At 39.7% G+C, this 25,197-nt stretch overlaps 1 protein-coding gene across 1 annotated transcript in view; it reads right to left on the bottom strand.

Moving 5' to 3' along the window:
* Positions 1 to 25,197, bottom strand: part of LOC130930867 (fibroblast growth factor receptor-like 1) — a 133,163-nt gene that overhangs the window by 32,043 nt on the left and 75,923 nt on the right. Inside the window, exon 3 of the mRNA XM_057859119.1 lies at positions 15,383 to 15,655. Within this exon, the coding sequence (XP_057715102.1) occupies positions 15,383 to 15,655 (273 nt within the window). The remainder of the gene's footprint in view (positions 1 to 15,382; positions 15,656 to 25,197) is intronic.

Genomic DNA, 25,197 nt, shown 5'->3' with positions numbered 1-25,197 from the left:
TATCCACTCGTGGGGGCCTGCGCTTGTCAGTGACGTTCGTTATTCTCGCTAGATGATTATACAACTTTAACATTTGTTAATAATACGCTCTGTGTGTAGTATCATCCATCGCTTTTCCTTTTTAAATGGGCACTCATAAGCGAACGCAAGAAGTAACAACGGGAACATTTTTAAACAGGCAGTTCACGGGAGAGCATTTCGACTCTTCGGCCAATCATATAGCGAGAGCGAGTGGATAGTGAGGGGACCGCGTGCGGCTCTTAAAGGCTCAAACACACCAGCAACGTGAACGTCGCGTCAACGATCTCGCCGCAAATACGCTTCGAAATGCGGCTGTTAAAGTCAATCAGCCGCGTGTTAGACGCGTCCCAGAAGCGCTAAACGCAACGCACGCGAAAAGAACAGCAGAATTTGTTTTTTGACGCGAGACGCAGCCCCCCTGCGTCAATACTACAAGGTAGGATTGGGAAGGCCGGAAGTCACTCGTGTAAAAATACGGTGGATCCGGTCGATTTTCAAAATAATATGCAACCGTAATTTCCTATATAAATATAATAAACTGAAATGAGCTAAAACACCTGCAATTAATACGAATAATACACAAATCCTGCTACACAATAAAATTAATTCCTGTGTGGTGCTTTAACTTGAGAAAAAAACATCAATAAAGCTTAGAAAAATGTTCATAAGAAAAAAAATGTTAAAATCTTTGTCATTGGGATTGCTTTTTGCTTTAGCACATGACTTCTTTTTTCTTCTTTCAAAAAGAAAGCTCGCCAATACGCGGGGTCTGAAAGACTAAGTGTTGTTGTTTTATTACCTTTAAATACCCGCTATTCTCGCGCGATCTTGCAATCCTCGCGTGAACAGATCGAGCCGCTCCACAGACGCGCTGCTCGTGAAACGCGTCCAATGGAAATTGACGCCGAGCATCACTGGTGCGTAATCGCGGCGAGATCGTTGACGCGACGTTCACGTTGCTGGTGTGTTTGAACCTTAAGTGTCTCTGTCACGTGACTGTCGTAGCCGGGAACGCGCTCGGCCAAATGGACACACAAGTACGGAAGGTGAATTATGCCAAACAAAGGGTCACCCCAATGTCATTGTCATCATTTTAAAAATTTAAGTGACAGGTAAAAATAGATTATGACCGGATTTTTATGACCCTGTCAGTCAAAATGACAGACAACGAAAAAGTCTAGCGCAACCTCTGATATATATATATATATATATATATATATATATATATATATATATATATATATATATATATATATATATATATATATATATATATATATATATATATATGTATATATATGTATATGTGTGTGTGTGTGTGTGTGTGTGTGTGCGTGCGTGCGTGTGTGTGTGTGGCAGCAAACAGACAAGACTGAAAAAGCAGTTTCTGCTCTTGCACTCCTCTTCAAAATAAACTGCTGTATTTTAAGCCAAAACAACTGTTGTGTTTGATAGAACAACATGTCTATATGCTGCCATAGCGGATTCATGGCGCATTAAACCCCCAAACTATTTTTAATTTGTCCGTTTTACCCTGGAAACCCTCGTTTACAGATGTTGTGCAACCGCTTTTGTTTCAACCCAGCCATAAAATGAGAGTAATTGATTATATTTATTATTCAAAATGTCTGTCATTTTTAGCCTAGAATCATTAATTGATATCTAATATTTCGTTTAAAAAAAAAACGACTCAAAAAAATTATTCACTCGAATATTTTAAACTTTTAAACAAATTATATCACAATGAAAAAAATGGCATCTGTAAAAAAGTCACGAATATCTACCTCATAACTATCACTTAATTGTATTTTTTGTTACTGTCGCATTTTTTCCTATATGTTTGATGATTAATAATCGATCTAAACAAAGAAAAATTTAACAACAAAAGAAAAAACGTTTAAAAGGGTAAATATATGAAAAAAAAAACGTTGACCACTCCTTGATGTCTGCAATTTCTGCATCGCAACCCTTGTTATATGACCATGTTTAACCCATAAAATCCCCCCAAAATCCAGCTGTGCCCATTCACAGCTGTGTAATCACACTAGGTGATACATGCTACATGGAGTTTTTGGATCGAAACAGGGTAAGTACGCAATAATATCTCGTTAAAGTCATGGCGTCTTTAATTCTGCTCTTTCATGCTCTCACCTCCAGATAGGGTTTCGGCGTTTAAATTTATTTTATTTTTTTTTAAATGCCCTCCTATTCAAAATGTTTCTTCCCCCATAAAATTGAAATTTTAAGCTTTCCAATGATGTATCACACATGCATATAGGACAATTTTGAAATTTGGCCAAATTGGGTGTCTCAGAGCGGAACTTCAAGTCACCTGAGTGTTTTCCGCCATATACTGTATATATATATATATATATATATATATATATATATATATATATATATATATATATATATATATATATATATATACATATAATGTATTTTACGAAGGTTAACTAAACGTATGTTTAAGAATTTGAATGGCTCACAATTAGCTGAAAAAGAATGCCAATGTTTTTTTTCTTGACATAAAGACGATGCAACTCATGAGGGACAATTTACCTTAGAAGGACATGGGAATGGACGATCAACAGTTCGCTAACCTTGAAAACATCCACGTCGTCACAGTTCAAAGATCACGGGTTCAAATCAGGGCTTCGGCCTTCCCATGTTCAGTTTGAATGTTCTCCACTAGAAAGTGTCTATTTTTACTCTCTTTAAGCGGCCACCAAATAAAAAAAGAGCAAAAATTGTAGCGGGCCAATCAACAGGCCCTTCAAGCGGACTTAAATGACACGCCGCTGGTGTCGTGTGATCAATTCAGAATTAGCTCCACTTAAAAGTGTTTGAAAAAAACTGAATAGCCTTTACGCGATGACGTAAACGCGGGCGACTTTGATGATTATGCGGCGTCGTGCAAGTGCGCGACGAACCTTGACATTAAAGCTGGCTGTGTGCCTCCGCCCCAACCTTTCATTTTAGCACAATCAGCAGACACCCCTTCTTTGAACTCCTAAGGGAGACTGGAAATAAACACGCGTCTGTCCGTCCATTCTATTCCCAACACCCGAGCTGGCTTTATTACAGTAAAGCACCTTTTCCACATCTGCCTGATTATGGCTCTTCTTCTAAGGCGAGCGACAGTGCGCATTCTCTGACCCTAATTAGGCATCTTAGAGTAATTAGACTAAACACAGCCTTCACGCTCCGCTCTGCTCATTCATCATGCTCCGCTTCAGCCCAAAAGGAATTACACTGGCTGCACACTCACAAACACACAATGGGTCTCGCCAGCCACATTTCACCCTTTGTGCCTCAGACAAGCGCTGTTTCTGTAAACGAGAGGTCGACCTATATGGGATTTTCAAATGCCGATGCCGATACCTAAAAAAATGTTCAGCCGATTGCTGATATCCAAAGCCGATTTTGTAAGCCGATATTTGACACTGATATACTTTTTTTTTTAAGCACATATATTATGAAAGGCATTTTAAAAAAAAATTGCTTCAACAGCTTCAAATTTACAATGATTATCAGAGACTTAAAGGATTCATTCGGTCTGGTGCTATCAAAGCAACGAACGCGAAACTTCTTTTTATTATTATACACACTCAGCAAGAACAGTACATTATTGTCAAATAATTAAACCCACCAGGACGTCTGACGAGATGTAAACAAGTGAGAGTTTAAGAGGATGCTAAAGCTGATGCTAACGCTAATGCTACGCTAATGGCCAAAGGCTAAAAATGTTTTTGTTTAGCACTGCATATCCATAACTGTCTATATATTACATCTATTTGCTTTCTATTAGGGTTGTTCCGATCATGTTTTTTTTGCTCCCGATCCGATCGTTTTAGTTTGAGTATCTGCCGATCCCGATATTTCCCGATCCAATTGCATTTTTTTTTGCTCCCGATTCAATTCCAATCATTCCCGATAATTTTTCCCGATCATATACATTTTGGCAATGCATTAACAAAAAAAATGAATAAAACTCGGACGAATATATACAGTCAACATACAGTTACATAAGTACTGTATTTGTTTATTATCATAATAAATCCTCAAGACGGCATTTACATTATTAACATTCTTTCTGTGAGAGGGATCCACGGATAGAAAGACTTTTGACTTTGTATATTGTGACTAAATATTGCTATCTAGTGTATTTGTTGAGCTTTCAGTAAATGATACTGCAGCCATTCAACCCAAATGCATGATGGGAAGTGGACCCATGACTGTGCGTAGTGCTACCAATTGATATATCTTCTCTGCGTTGGGAAATAACATAAGGGGTCAAGAAAAAAATCAATTGCTACCTTGCTTCCCCACATTGCTTCCCATGATATTTCTAATCGTAGGGAGAGGGATTGTAAGGCTTTAGCCTATTAAAAAAAGGCTCCAAAGGCTGCCAAAATTCACTCTACTCATTTTACGCTGCCTTTTATCTCTCTAAATGGGTAAAACGGCGCCATTACAGATTGAGCGCGATAATGCGTGAGTGGGTCGTGCAATGCATGCATTAATTGCGTTAAATATTTAACATGATACATTTTTTAAAAATTAATTGCCACCGTTATCGGTACCTTAAGCCTAAAGACTCTGGATGATTGTAACATATTATGTCTGTAACGTTAAATAAATTTAGAAAATGATATAATTAAAAAATATATATATATATATTAAAAAAAGGCATGGCCGATATTCTTTTGCCGATTCCGATACTTGGAAAATGATGTGATCGGACATCTCTACTTTCTATTCCTCTTGTGCTTGTCTCCATTGCTGAATTCAATTATTAGCAGTAGTAGTATTTTTTTAAAAATTCTATTCGTGATTAAATGTGATTTTTATGTATAATTTTATTTCCTATTTCGATTGTTTTTGTTTTTTTTCGTTCTTCTTCCTTTTTTCGAATTGTTCTAAATAAATAAATTTGTCTTGCCTTGCCTTTCTAATGCTACGAGTTATATTTACAATGTAAGGATCACTCAGTAAGCACATTACAAGGCTAAACCAACATTGCACATAGACTTCATAATGATATTGACAAGACACGGGGCGTGGGGCTGATTAATAGGAGGCCTGCATTGTTGGTATGGCCGTCAAAGCTGACCGAGTGGAATCACAGACAAAGAGCTTTTTTCGTTGAAAATTCTTGTGAATAAATGCTTAAATCTCTGAATTCCTTATAGATGTTGTTTAAAACAGTCTCGATTCTTGGTTAAAAGCACAAAAAAAAAAAAAACTTGCAGTTAGCATTTATTTTACGTAAATATGTCGAAGTACGATGCTAGTCTGTTAGTCAATGTGGCGGCAGCGTTATGAAAACAGAGCTTTTCCAGTGAAAATTATTGTGAATAAATGCTTAAATCCCTGAATTCCTTATAGATATGGACGTAAGACAATCTCAATTCCTGGTTAAATCCCTGAATTCCTTATAGATATGGACGTAAGACAATCTCAATTCCTGGTTAAAAGCAAAACAAAAAAACGTGCGGTTAGCATTTATTTTACGTAAATATATCGAAGTACGATGCCAGTCTGTTAGTCAATGTGGCGGCCGCCATATGTAAACAGAGCTTTCCGGTGATAATTCTTGTGAATAAATGCTTAAATCCCTGAATTCTTTATAGATATGGATGTAAGACAATCTCAATTCTTGGTTAAAAGCAAAACAAAAAAACGTGCAGTTAGCATTTATTTTACGTAAATATGTTGAAGTACGATGCCAGTCTGTCAGTCAATGTGGCGGCCGCCATATGTAAACAGAGCTTTTCCGGTGAAAATGTTGTCAATAAATGCTAAAATCCCTGAATTCTTTATAGATATGGACGTAAAACAGTCTCGATTCTTGATTGAAAGCCAAAAAACCGTGCAGTTACAGTAGCGTTTATTTTACTTAAATATATCAAGGTACTGTGCCAGTCTGTCAGTCAATGTGGTGGCAGCCTAACAACAAAGTTTTTACGATGAAAATTCTTGTGAAAAAACGAAAAATATAATAATTACTTTGAATCCTCAAACAAATCACTCCTGAGACAATCCTTCCGGTTTGTATATGGTACAGCTTTCGTACTTTTTCAACATAAATCTGGCGTTGGATCGCTGCATGTGTCGCTGCAACCGACTGCGAATAACTGAAGCGGATATTGGGATGGTCCCCTACTTGGAAGGCATGGCACAGTGAAGGTCGAATCTGACCCGTCGATATCATTATGAGGTCTATGCATTGCATATTCTCTCATGCAAGATATAAAAATAAATATTTCCAGATAGCAGTATGCCTTCAAGCTGCTGCAGGGTCCATCCGGAGTCCTACTGTCAGTCAGCGGAGGTCACAGTTGCTCTTATAGATACCTGATCAAAACCCTTTTGTATCGGCTTAATGTTTTTTGAGGGGGGTGGGAGAGGAAGTCCACATATATCGGTCGACCTCTACTGTATTCCATTGTTGTGTGTTTTTCGTCAATGATGACGATAACGAAAATAATTCAACGACGGGCCATTTTTTTGGATGATGCTGACGATACCATAACGGGCTAAAAATGTGTCTTAGGGGAGGAAAACATAACGAGATGAATGCCAGTTTTCGTCTGACGAGACGATAAAGATATGACGCAAATGCTCCATAGCATTCGCGTTAGCATTGACTTTAGCGTCACGAGCGTCCTCTTCAACTGTTGTTGTGTTGTTATGTGTTTGTCCGCATCCGCTACGGCTCACAGTAGTAGTACTCTGTGCTTTTGGTTGCAAATAAAACCATTGGAAAACCTTGACAAAGTTGGTGTTGTCTGTCAATGTTCATTCCAAATTGTTGAAAACCGTTATTTGTTTTTTTGGGGCGACTAAACCCTGAATGTTTACGGACGAAAACCTTTTGAGTATTTCTCGATGAAAACTAATTATGAAATGAATAAAATATGACTAAGTATTACTCCAAAAGATTTAGGACAAAAATGAAAATGGTCTGCTGTACAACAAGCTTCCAGTTTCAACTGACTGAGGTTGTTACGGTGGCCGTCCCGCTGACAGAGTGTAGCCTACGGAGGAGGGAAAGCTCTAGATCCATTTGATTCATCAAGGATGAAGTAGTATGAAACAATATCCCATGTTGCTGTTGACTTTGGGCACCGAGAGGTAGCGGCTGTAACACACACAACCCGGGAAAGGATTCACCACTAAACCTCTGTAAATCCACTTGCTCTAGACCTTCACCTCTGGGGGGTGGGGGTGCTCTTTTAACAAGTCATTCAAGTGTAGAATACATTTTTTAAAAGCATACTAGTATATGTGTAACAATCGAGGGTTGATTTAAAAAAAAACAAAAAAAGAACATTTTATGTCCCAAAATAATAATATAATCCACATGCAAAATCCTAAAACATGCCGGACATTAAATAAAATTTCTACTCTTCCATTATTCGTGGACGGATTGAATGAAATTTAGTAAGTATATTCTAGGGATGTACAGTATATAAAGGGCGTAGTTTTGCATTTTCAGGATACTCAAATTGTCCTCGCCAATTTTTAAGCAATCTTATATAATGCGTTTAGTTATATAGGTAATTAAGATTGTCTTCCCATATGTTGTAAGGATTGAATTGACCCTACCATTATTAAGTTAATTATTTTCATTATGTTCAGACTAGACATGTGCCGATCATGGTTTCAAGGTATACCGTGTAGAGCTGAAACGAATACTCGAGCAACTCGAGTAACTCGAGTTTAAAAACTGATCCGAGTAATTTTATTCACCTCGAGTAATCGTTTATTTTGACAGCTCTAAGCATCACGTTTTGCTCGGACTACTTTTAATGCGGTACAACGCGCTGATGTCACGTGCGTAGAGGAAGAAGCAAAAAAAAAAAAAAAACTTACTGCAGCCGACAACCGCTACAAACGACACCGACGTTGCTAAATACTAGCCCGCACATGCTACGTTAGTTGCAGGTAGCGTCCAATGAGTCTCATAGAGATCACATGTATGTTGAACTAGATGCCCAATGACAGACTAGGCCGCGTCTGGGCAGCGTTAGCAAACAGCCGCCATCTTAAAGCAGTAGAGCGCTAAGCGCTAATAAAGAGCGCTAAGCGCTAATATATAAGATTAACGTTACTGTCACTACTAGCTCACCTTACGTTAGCACTGCGGAGGGCTAGGTTTCAATTAATTAATTAATTTCAATGCGTGGCTAACGTGTCTTACATACAGGCTTTAACATAACATAGCATTGTGGAGTGATGAGGGTGTCAAATAAAAACTCAATAATGCTAACTATCAATTTTAGCTTAGTAGTCATTGCTGGATAAAACACCAAGTAGCACTAGTCCCTAATGTGCTCCAATACAGCCTGTATCATACATTTATTTTGAACAGTGCAAAAACTCAAAATCCTATCAGGACTTACAGTTTAGACTAACTTAAAACTTAACTAGAACTTAAAAATGGCTTGACACAAATAGAAATTCAATTGAAAACCGTGGGAAAAAATCCTAACTTTTAAGTGATGTGTGTTATCAAGCGTAAAGGCATTTTTAGGTGTGTTTATATATATATATATGTATGTATATACTTTTTTAAAAATAAGATCTAAAGGTTTTTTGAGTGAAAGCAGTGAATTAGTCATTTTTTTAAATTCTAGTTACATCTGAGAATTGTTGGCTGTTTTCAACAATATACTTCGAAAATAAAGACATTGATTGACTGAAAATGGTTCAAGATTAGATGAAATGTCTTGTTTTCTCATGTATATCTATAATTGCTCTTCACCTAAAAATATATTTGTTTTATCCGATTACTCGATTAATCGATAGAATTTTCAGTCGATTATTTGATTACTAAAATATTCGATAGCTGCAGCCCTAATACCGTGGTATGAAAATTACAAGGTTTCAAAACCGTAAAAAATTTCCGTCATACCGTCTCTAAGGTATTAGCTATTTTTATGTCCCAAAAATGCATGGAGAAATCCCTCGCTTGCAGCTGCAAGGCTCAACCCTCCCACACCGGTTGTTGCTCAGTGTTAGTGAGTCAGCTGTGCTACATATTGGCTGGAGGAGCTGAAACTCCTGAACTTTTTCCCCCATCAAAGAAAACGAAATCGCTGGTGTTGGAATACTTCGGCTACAGAAAAGTTACAGACGGCCGCGGCTTAGAGGAGGATGGCCAACCGACATGTAAAACATGTTTGCAGAGGGTGGCTGCAAACATGCAGTTACAATTAAAGGTTAGTAAACACTGTCATGAACATTTCCCACTAGCTTCGAGAGTTAACTCCAGCGTGTTTAGTATGTCTATCGGAGGTAAAACGTGTCTTTTTTCTTTCTGGCAACTGTCTGTGAGAAAGAGTGTGTGAATAATGTAAACATGATCTGAGTCATACACACGTGCTTCTTATGGAAAATAATTCAATTATTTTTGTTCTAATGTTTATAACGTTGAGCTGTAGCTGTGGGTTTAGGCTCACCTAAAGGACTGCATTTATTTTAACTTTATTTAGAATATTTTCTTAATTTGCTAATGTGCATTGCTTTGAAAAATAAAAATCCTGCTCAATGGAATTATTATTATTATTTTTTAACCCTGATATCTCAAAGTAACACATTTTAGAGCTGTAATTGAAATCCCGTGATATTTCGGCTTAAGGTTATCATACCGTCAGAATCTCATACCAGAACATGCTTAGTTCAGACTTATATTTACCCCCGTTCACTTGCTGAATGTGCCGATTCATTTTCCCCCCTCAAACGCACGTTTGATTGGCTGATGACTTGACCCACCCGCGCACCACACACACATACGCACGCTCACATTTACCCAGCCCTAACAGAAATATATGTCGACAACATGCCACCTCCTATGCCCCCTTTGAAGAGGATGGATATTAGAGAGAGAAAAAAATCGGCCAGCAGCAGCAGGAAATAACGTTAAAGTCAATGCTGTGGAAGTAGGGAACACACCACTAATTTTGCTACTGAAAGTGTGACCTGCATCAGAGTTAACATAAGCTGTGTAACCAGCAATACTCGAGTAGGAAGTTGCTTAGAGAGAAGTGTACTTCTGTTTGTGTTTTCTACTGTTAATTTTAATTCAACTGTGAGGAATGTAGTGAACTCTGCTGGAAATTATAAAACCATTCTCCGTTATTTATTTGAAAATATCTTATTTGCAGCCTATACAAACATTTTTTCAGATAATCACACATAATCATAAACGAGGTAAAAAGTTAAAATAACCCTGATTTAGATTTTTTCCATAATTGCTGAACCCACTCATGCACTTAAAGAGATGCTTGTGGACAAAAGCAGTAGTGTTTTATTTACTATTATTATTTTTAAATTTTATTTATTTTTGTTTTTCCCTGATTTAAAAGTGTTTGCTGTTATACTTTATATATTTATTTAGACAGACAATGTTGAGTGGTCTTAAGACAAATGTTAATTTTTTGCATAACTGGACAGTTAAGAGATTATTGACAAGTTTGTATTTATTGTGTATGTTCATATTTTAAGTTATGTTCAAATATTGCAATTCAATTTTGCTAAAAAAAAATCCAGACATTTATTCTGGGAGTTCTCAAAATGTTTCCTTAGTAGTTTTTGGAAACAAAGTTTTGAATCGTACGGTGTTTTTGTTTTGAATCCTGCGAGCTAACCATACTAACGTTGCAATCGACTGGTCGAACGCGAACGACGTAATGAACACCCTGATTGAGCCTATCAATGAATTAGGTTGATATTAGTGGGAAATGTAGTCTTGACCCCAGTTCACACAATCTGTTTGGTCTTATTAATGTCCCGTTCCCAGCAAAAAGTGTACAAGCAGGTTATGCTGTTATATTGTCGCTACCTATGTTGACCTATGTTGAGACGCCCTTGCAGTATATGCATCGAGCCTCGGAGGCTGATTTTTTTTTTTTTTTTCCTGTCTTAAGGCTGATAAATTAAATGGATCAATTGCGGAAGTAAATTGATACTCCCATAAATGTCCATTGACAGATCATAATGAATAATCTAGGGCAGGGGTGTCAAACTCATTTCGCATCGTGGGCCACATACGGCCTAGGGAGATGTCAAGTGGGCCGGACCATTAAAATTATACCATACTCTGCTATAAATAACCAAAATATCATGTGTTTCCTTTGTTTTGGTGTAAAGAAGCACAAGAACATTAGGAAAATATTGAAATTTAATGAACTATCCTTTTACAAAACATTTCACGAAACACCTCATATTTCCTTAGACAAATGTGCAATTTACTTTTATCATTCACAAATATGCATTGCAACTGATCCCACTGATTGTACAAAGGCACAAAACTTTAATTGGTACTGAAAAATATAGTAATGCACTTTAAGATTAAATGAGACTTTTAAAGAAAGGAATTTTTAAACCACTTACACATACGCATATAAAATCTAAATGTAATCCCTGCGTACACCTTACAAACTAAGGAGAGTGATTTTAAATGTGCAATGAAGAAAGTGTTCGCCTTTCCTGTAAATCTGTAAACTTTATACATGAAACATACAATTCCTGTAAATCTGTAAACTTTATACATGAAACATACAATACATACTGAAAATGTATGGAGTTGTATGAACAGTAGAATTCCATCACACAACTTTTGTTTTGAAGCTGCTGACTAACATTAAAGTGCACATTTTTTAAATCACCACAGTAAGGATTCATCTTCACAGAGCTGTATTCTTTCAATGCAAACGGTATCTAAGGCAGCATTTTAAAGGTGTTAGTCTAGTCTGGACTTGTATTTGTTCCTGAAACTTGGCATCTTTTGGCCTGTACAAGTGCATCAACACCAGGTGTCATGTCCTGACTAGCTGTCACTTTCAGAATGTCATTTAAGTGCTTGTTTGTGAGCCTTGAACGCATTTTTGTTTTATTGAGATTCATCACTGAGAAAATTTGTTCACAAAGGTAGGTTGTCCCAAACATGCACAAAATTTTAGCAGCCAGGGTTGTTAATTTGGGGTACCCTGGTAGTAGATACTGATAAAATCTGTCCAGACCTACAGAGGCAAATTTGCCCTTCAAATCTGCATCACATTGCAAATCAATTATCTCTAGCTGAATTTCGACCGGCAGATCAGAAGCTTTAACTGTGAAAGGTGAGCGAAAAACTGAAAATTCTGTCTCAAGTTCACCAAATACCTGAAAACGTTTCTCAAACTCCTGCAGTAGTCCTGCAATTTTGTCTTTGTACCGTTTCATGTCCGCATCAGGTCTGGTCACACACACTTCTCTCAGACGGGGGAAATGAGCAGGGATGCCATTTGCCAGTTGCATCTCCCACAAAGTCAGCTTCAACTTAAATGCATGTATGTTGTCCGAAAACTGTGTGACAATTTTTTTGCGGCCTTGCAACATTTTGTTCAGATTGTTCAAGTGTTCAGTAATATCAACCAAGAATGCAAGGTCCCGTAGCCATTCCTGAGATTGTAATTCCAACACCGGTTTTCCTTTTTTCTCCATGAACTGTCCGATTTCCTCTCGTAGATCAAAGAAATGCCTCAGCACAGCGCCTCGGCTTAACCATCTCACTTCAGTGTGGTATGGCAGGCTGTGGGTAATGTTGCTGTCGCTGAGAAGTTTGTCAAACTGACGATGGTTCAGACCTCTGGACCGGATGAAATTTACAGTGCGAACAACCACCTCCATGACGTGGTCCATTTTCAGCGACTTGCAACACAATGCCTCCTGGTGCAAAATACAGTGAAATGTCCAGAAACGATCTCCTCCATTAAGGGCTTGTACTTTGTCTTTGAACTTTGTCGCGACACCTGCTTTCTTTCCGACCATGGATGGTGCGCCGTCTGTAGCCAGGCTGACAGCGCGGGACCAGTCCACTCCAACTCTGTCCAATGCAGCAACGACAGAGCCGAAAATGTCCTCGGCTGTTGTGGTGTCCATCATTGGCACCAACTCAAGAAACTCTTCAGTAACAGTCAATGTCTCATCAACTCCTCGAATAAATATGGCCAGTTGGGCCACGTCTGTGATGTCAGTGCTCTCGTCAATTGCCACGGAAAATGCAATAAATGACTTGGCTCTCTGTTTCAATTGACTGTCTAAATCTGCCGATAGTTCCAAAATCCTCTCTGCTATAGTATTCCTCGTCAGGCTAATATTGGCAAAAGCTTGTCGCTTCTCGGGACATACAAGTTCAGCCGCCTTCATCATGCATCGTTTAACAAAGTCACCGTCGGAATACGGCTTCGATGCTAATGCTATTTCGCTAGCAATTAGGTAGCTGGCTTTTACCGCTGCTTCACTGACTTCTCGGCTCTTGATGAAAGTTGACTGCTGTTTCCTCAGACCCGCCAGCAATTCGTTAATCTTATCTCTTCTCAGTTGTCCTTGCAAGCCGTCATATTTTTCGCTGTGATGAGTCTCGTAGTGGCGTCGAATATTATATTCCTTCAACTTGTTGCAAACACACCAAGCACAAAGGTTTTCCGTGCATCTCTGTAAATAAATAGGACGTGGTCCATTTTTCTTTGAAAATTCTACACTCCTTATCTACTTTTCTCCGTTTGGATAACGACATTTTGGCTAATGAGGGTGTAGCGGAGAGGTAGAGACCAATGTATTAACAACGTCGTAACAAGCAGCAGATGGCGCATTGATACCGTCTGCTGTTTTCAGTCTGTCTCAGTGATGCGGCTTGTCTTCTACTCTGATGGAAAGAGTGCGCCCCTTAGCGGATAATCCATGAATTGCAGCAAATTAAAAATATTAATTCCATGTTTTTTATGCATTTTTTCCACTTTCAAATTATCCTGCGGGCCTGATCGAACCTCCTTGGGGGCCGGTTCCGGCCCGCGGGCCGTATGTTTGACACCCCTGATCTAGGGTGTTACACACATCGATCCTCGGAACCAAAATTTTAATATTTTTGGTCTCGGAGCTGATTAATTACAAGAAGTAATTGTGGACTTATTGTTGCCTGTAGGTTCCAAGTCAGCCTATAGAGGGATGAGCGCTCTTCAATTGTGCTTTTAAGAACTCTGGGTAAATGATGTTTTGGGAAAGAGCTGGGTGGTTGCAGTTCATTTTGAAGTTGTTTCTCATGGCAGAAGAAGAAAACGATGAATCACGTTATATGCTACGTTTGACGTTATCGGACAGTTTTCCAAAATAATCCCTACAGAAAATTTATGTCAGTACTTCTGTTTTTCGTATTTTTCTACAGAATAGAGCTCTACCTCACGTAACACTGTTATGCATATCATCAAAATAATTTTTTGGTTTGTCCTCTTGGTCAGCTCCAGCTACTACTGCTATGAAAAAGCTAACATTAGTAGGAATTTGAAACCCTGTTATTGTGATGATGCCAAATACCTGTACAGTGGTACCTCGACATACGATCGCTTCGACACACGATCTTTTCGACATCCGACGTAAAATTTGACTCGCCATTTGTTTCTACATCCGACGACATGCTCGAAATACGACGACATGACAGCACTGCAAACGAACGCACGGTGGATTTTCTTGTGTGAGAAATCAACACAGTTTTCAAAAAAAGTTGATACAGTTGGAGAAACAAGGAAAAAAGTGATGCTTACCTTTGAAATGAAGATGCAAGTTATAGAAAAATATGAGCTTGGGGTGCGCGTCCCTGAACTGGCTCAACAATACAGCTCCATGGTCCTCTTGCGACCACCATTCGCCACTATTTATAAGTTAAGGTGACAATTATTATTGTGGTAACATTGCCAAGGAAATCGCCAGCTTCGTCACGTTTTTATCATTTATTTAAGAACTTATCCAACACAAAACGCCCATTGTCTTAAGCAGTTTACTGCTCTCAAGAAAACGAAAGTATTATCTCTACCGCACCGACCTATCTCACTGAGACGTCAGCTTCGCGGTGCGTTCAGGGACAGTAAAAAGTGTCCGCCATATTAGAATCCGATTCGTTACATTATTTACAGGAATAATTATTAATTCTTCTTCTTATTATTATATTATTCTGAATTATTTATTTATAACTTATTTGTTTCTCTATGTTTAATTGCCATTTGTAACAGTGCCAGCAGTATTTATTAAGAATTGAGTGTATGTTTTTAGGCTTTGGAACGAATTAATGGAATTATAATGTATTCCTATGGGAAAATCCTGCTCGACATACGACCATTTCGACTTACAAACAAGGTCCTGGAACGAATTAAATTCGTATGTAGAGGTACCACTGTATTATAAATAGAAATCATGTTTTAAAAATTTAACCATAGAACTGCAAATCAAGCCTTTGATAACTTAGGACCTAATATGGAGGAGAAAAGCTTACATTTAAACAATTTTGAAGCCATAACATCCTCCCAACTTGACTTACCGATAACGATGAGGGTGTAGTTGATGTTGACGCTGCCGAAGCCGTTAGTAGCTTTGCAAACGTACGTTCCCGTGTCGTCCGCCTCCACTTCCTTGACCTTCAGGCCCATGCGCAGGATGCGGAAACGGATCCAACCGCTGTGGATGTTGCGCCCGTCTTTGGTCCACATGATGATCGGAGGAGGGTCTCCTTCCACCGGGCAAGGCAGCTTGACGGCACTCCCGAGGCGGACGATCTGTCGGTGAAGCACTTTCTCAGACACGCGAGGTGGTCCTGGGGGCGCAGACGTACACATAAACTCCATCAACTCTTAGAAAGTTACTACTTGCGCGATATCACACACACAAGCCTTCCTCCCAAATTCCAAAAACATGAATGTTAGCATCGTTCAAATCGTTTCAAAATTTAAGGTCATTTTTCTATTCCTGATTAGAGTACAGCATCGTTTGAATTTTAACGGTTCTGGTTCCAATTCCGATTCCACATTTAGATTCCGGTTCCAAAGTTTCTTGATTCCGATTCTTTTAATAGGCAGGCTAAAAAAAATGCTTTTTAGTTTTGGTAGAGTTTTTATTTTTTTATTAATTTCTTAACTTCTCGATAATTTTTTAAATTAAATGAACTTTGAATTAACTTTGCTATGAATTTCTCACAGGGCTATTTTAACTTGTATATAAATATCAGTCTTTGAACTTGAATATAATAAAGTTTCTTTCACAAAGATGTTTATTTTTCAAAAGCTCACAGAGAAAACATTACTCATATTCTTTTGCCTATGTTTTAGAGTGTCTTATGCTGCAGGCATTTATTGTATTTCACCATTTGTTTTAGGTGGTATTTTTACAAGTTAGTTTAGGGCTGAAATCTTCTAGATGTTAGGCAGAGATATTCTGTGCCTTGCTCTTAAGTACACTACTTTTTAAATTTGATTTCTTTCTAAACTAATATATTTTTCATCCGTCCACAAGATAGTACTATTGTAACGCCGGACTCTACAGTTTTTCTTTGGTTTTGGTATGTGCACTTGGCTTCCCCTAGTGGTGACTTACTGGAAAGAAAAAACTTATTACTTTAGTTGGAAAAGAGTCCTTGAGGTGTACAGACGCTACACACCTCCTCGGCACTACACATAGTTTGGAACCATTTATAAAACATAACTGGAAGTTTGCATGTTTTAACAGAGGGTCTGATATAATTTCAGTGTGTTTATTCTATTACTTTGTTGTCATTTATGTGAAGCAAGGCAACACGATTTCGTGCTAAGCTAAATTAGCGACGCCATATGGTTTTCTCATAACAGAGCTGGTCTTCATGTGGCTTCTTCTTCGTGGTGTTTAGCAGCTATTTTTCAGGGCTGGGAATCAAAACTTGGAATAGAAATTTAAAAAATTCCGAACGGTTCCGGGAGAACCGGAGTGTAGGTCCTGGATCCAATCGATACTCAAGGCCCAACCCTATTCCTGATAGCAAAAAAAAAAAATTGACCTTGACCTTAACAACAAACACATTTCTGCGTACTTTTAATATGGTTTACCAATGATTACGGCCCTTTGAGAAAGCCCAATGTGGCCCGCAGAGGGGGGTGGAAACTAGGGATGTCCTGATCCGCTCGCGTCATTTTTCAGAGGATCAAGTAAAAAGGATCGGGTTTTTAATAAGTACAAATATATTTATTTTTCGATCCATGCTTGTACAACCTCTCACCCTCTTATCTTATAAGAAAGGGGTCGGGAACCTATGGCTCGCGAGCCACATCTGGCTCTTTTGACGGCTGCTTTAAAAAAAAAAAAAAAATCGTTATACGCCTTTGCGCTGTTACCGGCATCCCCATGGGGGCCGTTGTCCGGTTTCAATATGACCGGCCGGCATTGCCAATTTAGTGTAGCAGAAGAAGCGGGCGAGCGTAAGGGGAGCAACCTAAATCCGGCGTTTGATCACTGCATATGTTTAAGAATAACTGCGACCGACTGAAGCGGAGTGTGAGACGGCCCCCTACTTGGAGGCGTGGCGCAGTGTCTGGGGACTGTGTCCTGTCAATGTCATTATGAAGTCTATGGTCCAAGTCATTTAAACTGGGAGGACTACCTGCAAATGCTCATGTTTGACCGCCATTAACGGCACGAGGCGTCCATCATTGGCAGCCAATGGTTTGATAGGAGTGCGCTATAAAGGGTTAATGATTTGAGGACAGCAGTCAAATAATGAAGAAATGTTTTGAAATGTAAAAAAAACTTTTTTTTTAACAGATTATCATGAGTACAAGAGTTCAGCGTTGAAGCACGGGTCAAGAAAATGGAAAAAAAATAACAGTTCGGTCAGGGGCAGATGGAATGAGAAGCAGGTCATTTGTCATTTTCTTGTCCGATTATCCAGAAATGCTGAAAGCAGATTGTAATAATTGGACAGGGCCTGTCGTCCGCAGCCTGCCCAGAGAGGGCAAAGTCGACTTTTTTGCGTAGCGTGCGAGAGATCAAAGCGGTCGGCGGGGGCGGGTCGCACTTGGCCGGACAGCGGCGGCTCTTAATTGGCCGGGGTCCGCCTCCTCAGATCCGGTGTAGCGAAGCGCGCCCAAACACCCTGTGATGGTGTTAGGAGGCCCGCACCGCTGCCCGCACAACAACCGAGCGGCCAGCGAGCCAGCGCCGCCCCCTGAAAACTAAACAAAACCCTGAAACGCTGAGCGGAGCAGACAGCCAATCAAATGAAACCAAACCCTATCGCTAGTCTGGGCCTCCGAACAAATGGGCCCACTCCGGTTGCAGTAAAAACAATGGGGAGGGTAAGTACACATGGCTTCTCCCAATGCATACACACACACGCTCAAACAAACACACACAGTCACATTCCTCTGCTGCATTTCACACATAATGGTAAACAAGAACTTTATGGATGGGTCTACATAAAAGCGTAGAGGTGAGCCAGGTAACTCCATCTGGTCGTTTCATCCGAAACGCTGCCGACAGATGGATGGAAGCTGCGTGAGCAACATCTGGCCAGCGAAAAGATAGCATTTTGTTATATCGGCAACTCACATATACACTTTACACTAAGTTAAAAGCATGTTGATTTGCAGCCGTGCATTTTATCACACTGGTATACAGGAAATGGAAAGTGTCATTGTTTATGTCTGCGAAGAGAACGCAACCACAGTCTTCTTGGCTTTTGTCAGCTGGCCTGTATCTCACCCCTTTTTTACCACAGCAGTTGGGTATCCTTCAAGACCACAATTGGGTCACGCAAGATGTCAGTGACCTGAGTTTGTCAGGTTACAATTTGATCCTATAAGTGAGACGGCGCTAAAAAAAAAAAAAAAAAAAAAATCATTCCTACTTAAAAGGGCCGACATACGGACTTTTCCCCAACACCGATTAACAAAAAGAATAAGCCAATAAAAATCTTGAGTGAAAATTTTTGATCAGGCATCTGTGGGCATCTGACAGTAGGACCCCGGAAGGACCCTGCAGCAGCTTGAAGGCAGGCTGCTACAGGAAGCTTCAGGCTTGCCAGTTTTTTAAAATACAGTGATCCCTCACTACTTCGCGCTACAAACTTCGCGCCCTCAGTCCATCGCGGATTTTTTTTTAAATTAAAAAAAATATATGTATATACAGTGTTACCTCTACATACGAAGTTAATTCGTTCCAGGACCTTGTTTGTCAGTCAAAATGGTCGTATGTCGAGCAGGATTTTCCCATAAGAATACATTATAATTCCACAGCGCCAAAAACTTACACTAAATCCTTAATAAATACTGCTGGTACTATTATAAATGGCAATTACACATAGCAAAACAAATCAATTATGAATAAAAATCGGAATAATAATATAATAATACTAATAATTCCTGTAATAATGTAACGAATCGGGTACTAGTGTGGCGATCTTTTTTTGCTGTACCTGAACGCACTGCGTGGCTGACGTGACAGAGAGAGTTTTGTTGAGAACACCGTCGACTGCGGCGGACAGTAGGCGTTTTGTGTTGGACAAATTCTGAAATAAATGATAAAAACCCGACGAAGCTGGCGATTTCTTTGGCGATGTTAACACAATAATAATTGTCACCTTAACTTATAAAGACTGGCGAACGGTGGTCGGAGGGGGACCGGGAAGATCGTAGACATTCTACAGCTGTATTGTTGAGCCAGTTCACAGATGCGAACCCAACGCTCATATTTTTCTATCATTTGTATCTTCATTTCAATGGTAAGCGTCACCTTTTTCCTTGTTTCACCACCTGAACCAACCTTTTTGAAACCTGTGTTCATTTCTTTCACAAGAAAACACGCTGTGCGTCCGTCTGCGGCGCTGTCATGTCGTCGTATTTTGAGCATGTTGTCGGATGTAGAAACAAATGGCGAGTCAAATTTTGCGTTGGATATCGAAAAGATCGTGTGTAGAACCGATCATATGTCGAGGTACCACTGTATATAGATGAGCTGTCCCAAGCCGATTGCGTAATGTCACTATCCCTCCCCCCTCCCTCTCCCTGTTCTTTGCTGTTCAGGCAATGCACTAGAGTTGCTTATTAAAGTTAACGATGGATAGACATCTTCTGTTTATCTCGCCACAGATCCCTGGAAGCCGCAGCATCAAAGCGCCGCATGCGTCAATCATCGTTTAACTTGTTAAACAGTTGCTGTGGCAACTCATTGTGTGTAAGTGAGGAGATGAAGCGGAGTTGAGTGGACTCACTTAGTGCTGCGACAATTAATCAATTAACTCGAGTATTCGATTAGAAAAAAAAGATTCGAATTGAATTTTGCTGCTTCGAGTATTCGTTTAAAGTGACGTTGTAATGGTTTGTTTTGAAAGTGTTAGCATTTAGTTTTATTGATTTGGGTGGATACACTGCCCTCTAGTCTGCCTCATTCACATGGCCGAATATAGCTACTCCCTGTTAAGACAGACATAAGCTAGGTTTTTGTTTGAGCTAATGTTTTTTAATGAATTTGTAATTTTGTTTAGAGGTATATATGGCCAATTTTTGTGGGAATATATGTCTGAACCATTTGTTAAGGGCACTGTAAAAAAAAAAAAAAATTTTTTTTTAGTAGTTTATAGCATTAAGCTAGAGGACTTTTGCTATTTGTTCTTTTGTTGTACATAGATCCTTATTTTTTTATACCGTTTGAGGCTCAGCTCAGCTATTTAAATTTTTTATATTCCTTATCAGATTACTCGATTATTCGAACGAACTAGTTCATGGATTAATCGACTACTAAAATAATTGATAGCTGCAGCTACAATGCACTCAATGTAGCATTTAATAATGACAAGCAATTTTATACTTTATTCTTGTTTATTAAAATAATTTGTTGGGACATTAACATGTTTAAAACTTGGTACATTTGAAGTGCTTAAAAACCATTTATTAAAATGTACATATACATATTTTTTTTCTTTTCTTAAATTATACTTTGGGGAAAAAAAGTGAGAAAACATGGGAAAACGCGGGTTCTGGTCCCCGCGAAAAACGAGGGGTCACTGTATTGTAAGTAAGGCTGCAACAACTAATCGGTTAAACTGATTAAAATCGGTTAATAAATTAGTTGCGAACTAATTTGATAATCGATTTTTGCCCTATTTGGGTGCTTGTTGGCGTGTAATGTCAGGCTGCGCGTCAGTGAGTGCTGTTGAGTTGATGAATCAATAATGTTACTAAGGGTCGAGAGTTAAGATTGTCTTTTAAGTTGTCAGATCCAGTGTGCCTCCGTCAGAGGTGAGTATATAAGGCCAATTGTATTGTTTGTATTCTTTGTTGCTGAGTCGTTACTACTTAGCACGGAGCGCTAAGCCAGTTAGCGATTACGCTAATGAGTGTCTTAAGTGTCTGTTTGTATTGTGTTTTGGTGAAGCATATTAGCACTTGAATTATTGTTAGATAGTAAAGTTGTCTCATTTCATTTTATAAAGAAACCACTTTCATTTTTTTTTTTTTTTTTTCATTTTTCATTTTAATACAACACTTAGTAACTTTCCAACCTTCATTAAACATATTCTTAACTTCGGTGATTGAACATGGACTTTAAAGTAGGCCCAAGGGTGTCTGTATCACTTTTACTTCGCAACTTGGAGGAGCAGGGGCGGACTGGTAATCTGTAGCTTCTGGAGGATCACAGAACAGCCGGTGCTCTGGACGGCCGGCGGCCGCCATACGTACATCGCTGTTTTTATCCCCCCATCCTCTATGATTATCTACAGTTCGCATCCAATCCGACAGGTGACAGCAATGCGCCTGGCTGTTAACTGCCAGTCTGATAGGAGAAGAACGAAGAAACCACAGAGTAGCCTACTTTGGTAAAGCCTTACTCCTTGTGGAAGCAAAATAGCGACGAGCGTGGATAAACAATATGGATGGTGGTGGCAAAAAAAGAAAAGACAAGGGTGGCGCGGAGAAGGTTAGAGAGAAAAAACTGAAGAAACTCGAGAGCGAAGCATCTAAATGTCACAAGTTGACACACATGTTCGCAAGCAGCAGTCTGGCTGCAACGGCCATGCCGGCTCACAACAGCCCAGCCCCCGGCAATGGTGAGAGTGGGAGCGGTAGCCGCTCTCACGTGCAGCCGGTACACGGAGAGACAACAGACGAGGAAGAGGCTAATGATGAGCTGGTGGAAGTTCCCCAGACAAGCGCAGGGCAAGTAAGTACGGATGAAGAGGGTTACTTGCTAGGTATATTGGCAATTATTATCCACCAGGTAGCTACATTTTCAATGAAATAAATGGCAATTAAAGGGTTAGTGCCAGCTAGTCCATGTCCTCGTTTGCAATCGTGTCAAGTTACAGTGTGCTAGTTCAACTATCCCTCTCCTAAGAAAAAATATTTTAGCTGTAAAACAACATATGCACACGCAGCAGCAATATTAATCTAGAAGAAATATCATTTCCTGCCTTTTTCTCGTTCTACTTAGAGATCCTGAGAGTGTTCTCTTCATTTCTCAGTGAGTATTCAAGTTAAAATGTATAAGAACAGCCTCTTTTCATTGCGATTTATCATAAATCATACCATGTTTTCTTTGTGCTTCAGGCAGTCTCCTGCCTTTTCTGGTTCTACATTGAGACCTGGACTGTGCTGTTAATTTCTCAGTGAGTATTCAAGTTAAAATGTATAATAATGCAATGTGTAGTTCTTCATAGCCGCTTCATTTTTCTCTCATAGTGCACGAAATTGATGCATTTTACAATAAAATGTTTTTAAAATTCTCCCGGGGGTCCATGCCACCGGAACCCCCTAGGGCAGACATGCCTTAAGTCCGGCCCGGGGGCCAAATGCGGCCCGTGGTCAAATTTCATCCGGCCCCCAGCCTCTGTCATAAAATCAATAACGTCTGGCCCGCACACAGACTTGATAAATTGGTCAGCAGTGCTGCTACCAGCATATGAAGTAGCTTACACACTAAATGCTGCTCCTCATTTACCCACTAAAAGGCAGCAGCACTCTGAGCAACATCACCTCGTTTGACCCTTTACTTCCAATTTTCTAAAATGGCGACAATCAACAACAAAAAGAGAGTTGACCGCGACGGCCGACGCTACAAGGATAGGTGGAAATTGGACTATTTCTTCACTAAAAGACACAACAACTGTGTCTGCCTCATTTGCAAAAAAGGCAGTTGCTGTTTTTAAAGAATTCAATGTGAGGTGATATTACCAAACAAGACACGCTAACATGTACAAGAAGATTACAAGGAGAAACTTAGCAACGAGAAATTTAAGCAACTTGAAGCTAGTTTAACTTCACAACAGCAGTATTTTGCAAGAGCCCGAGCGTCGAAAGAGAACGCCACAAAGGCTAGTTGTGAGATTGTTGAAATTATTAATAAAAAAAAAAAAAATAAAGCAAATGTAACACCCAGAATGGCTTGCTAAATTTGCTTAAATATATTGTTCTACGTAAAGGACGTCAGCCAAGGTCGGCCCCCCACATTTTTACCACACAAATTCTGGCCCCCTTTGCAAAAAGTTTGGACACCCCTGCCCTAGAGGGTCTGTGTTTCCCTTTGTACAGTGATTCTTGTGGGCTGGGCTGAGTCAAAGTGGTGGTAGAGGGTGGTAGGAACCCTGCCTGCCACACACACAAAAAAACTACAAATGTGCTGCATGCTTTATGGCACACGTCACATTCCCCATTTGTTAGATTGTCATTTCATTTTGTTAAGCTACAATTAGATTCATGAGCTCATCGCTCTTCCCCCACTGCAAACACAAATGTAGTTCAGTACGACTGCACGCGACCGGGAGACCAGGACTTTACGACCCTTAGGCAGATCCTTACGGGAAATGCAGTCTTCCTTTCGGCAAAACACTTACGCTTTTGTCCACTAGCGTTGTTAAAATCACAAAAAAATATTTAGTGTTGCTCAAATGACTAAAAAATAGGCATTTGCTCTTTGGAGCAGTGGTCCCCTCACTGGGATGTCTGACAGTGAATCAACATGTTTAATGATTTCATGTGTGATTACTGTTCCAGGTTTGGAACATTTTGGAATTTGACTAGAATCTTCAGCCTGCAAAATCTCACCAGGCTACAGAAAAGTTCAACATTAAACATGGTTGTCTCAGGAGTTTTGTGACCTTTTTTGTGCGACACGCACAGCCAAACACGCACGGCTCATTGAAGACTATTCGTCCATAGTTGTGAATGTGATTATTTGGCTGTGTGTGCCCTGCAATATCCCAGCCAAAGCCAGCTGGGATATGCTCCAGCTCACCCAAGTCTCCATTGAGGATAAGCAGTATAGAAAAAGGCTGATTTGTTATGCTGCTTTGAAATCCAGAAAATTGGAAGTCGACCCATATCACAGCATGAATTGTGTGTGACCTTGGGGGATTCACTGAACTGTACATTCAGATCATAAGTTAGCAATGCGAACTACAATCACCCAACACAAATCTGGCATCTAATCCTCAATGATACATTTGTGACTACTGTAGCATAGTGTAATAGTTCTTCAACATATGTTTCCACTTTCATTGACTGTCTTTCATCACTGTCATCCTCACTGTGGTGAAGATACAGTATAGTAAATGATATGGAATGTTCTTTGGGACCCCTCCGGTTCCAGACGTTATAAATGAGCCTAATGCACGAGAAGGTTTTGGCTGGTGCTCCCAGTCTTTGGAATGTGCAACAAATTATTTCCTCCCTCAATCTCTGCTCTTAAAAAAATCTTTTGAACTCCCTTCTGAAAAACAAGGCACACAGAGGTGCCGAAATCAAGGACGCGGTCTGCATCACGTAATAAGTATTTGTGCTCGTGTGCGTGACCGCTATCCTTTCTTCAGTAGTGTCTCTCCTCCGCCTCCTCCCTCTCAAGGACAGGTTCGCGTAACCTTGAAGTTGAAAGCGCCCAAACCACAGAGGCTCTCTGTGCAGAATGGAATAACTGTGTTATCTGTGTGATCGAGAGACAACCAAATGCAATATTGAATCGTGGCTTTCTGCAGAAAAATGAACTTTCCTGCTGTGTCGCCAGCATTGTTGTTTTTGTCAACTATGATGATAACAGATGATGTCCAGCTAAAAACGTGTCTCGGGAGACTAAAACACAACGAGACTAATGCCAGCTTTTGTCTGACGAGATGAAAAAGTTTTTTTTGTCATATGTTCACAGTGCGTTTTCATATTGTCCATAGGGTATGTCAGCCTGCATCATAGCCGTTTTTGGGTCGTGCCACTCATGTGACATGCCCTGCGCCCTCACCCTGACCGTGTTTAGGATGCTAGCCTATGATTCATCTTGCTTGTTTTGAAACACATGGTAAGATTTGTTTTCTTATCCTTGCAAGAGAGAATATGCTCTCGCCTTTAACTC

This window comes from Corythoichthys intestinalis, chromosome 15 (genome assembly GCF_030265065.1).
Source record: "Corythoichthys intestinalis isolate RoL2023-P3 chromosome 15, ASM3026506v1, whole genome shotgun sequence".
Lineage (NCBI taxonomy): Eukaryota > Metazoa > Chordata > Actinopteri > Syngnathiformes > Syngnathidae > Corythoichthys > Corythoichthys intestinalis.
This window is presented reverse-complemented; position numbering and strand designations above follow the sequence as displayed.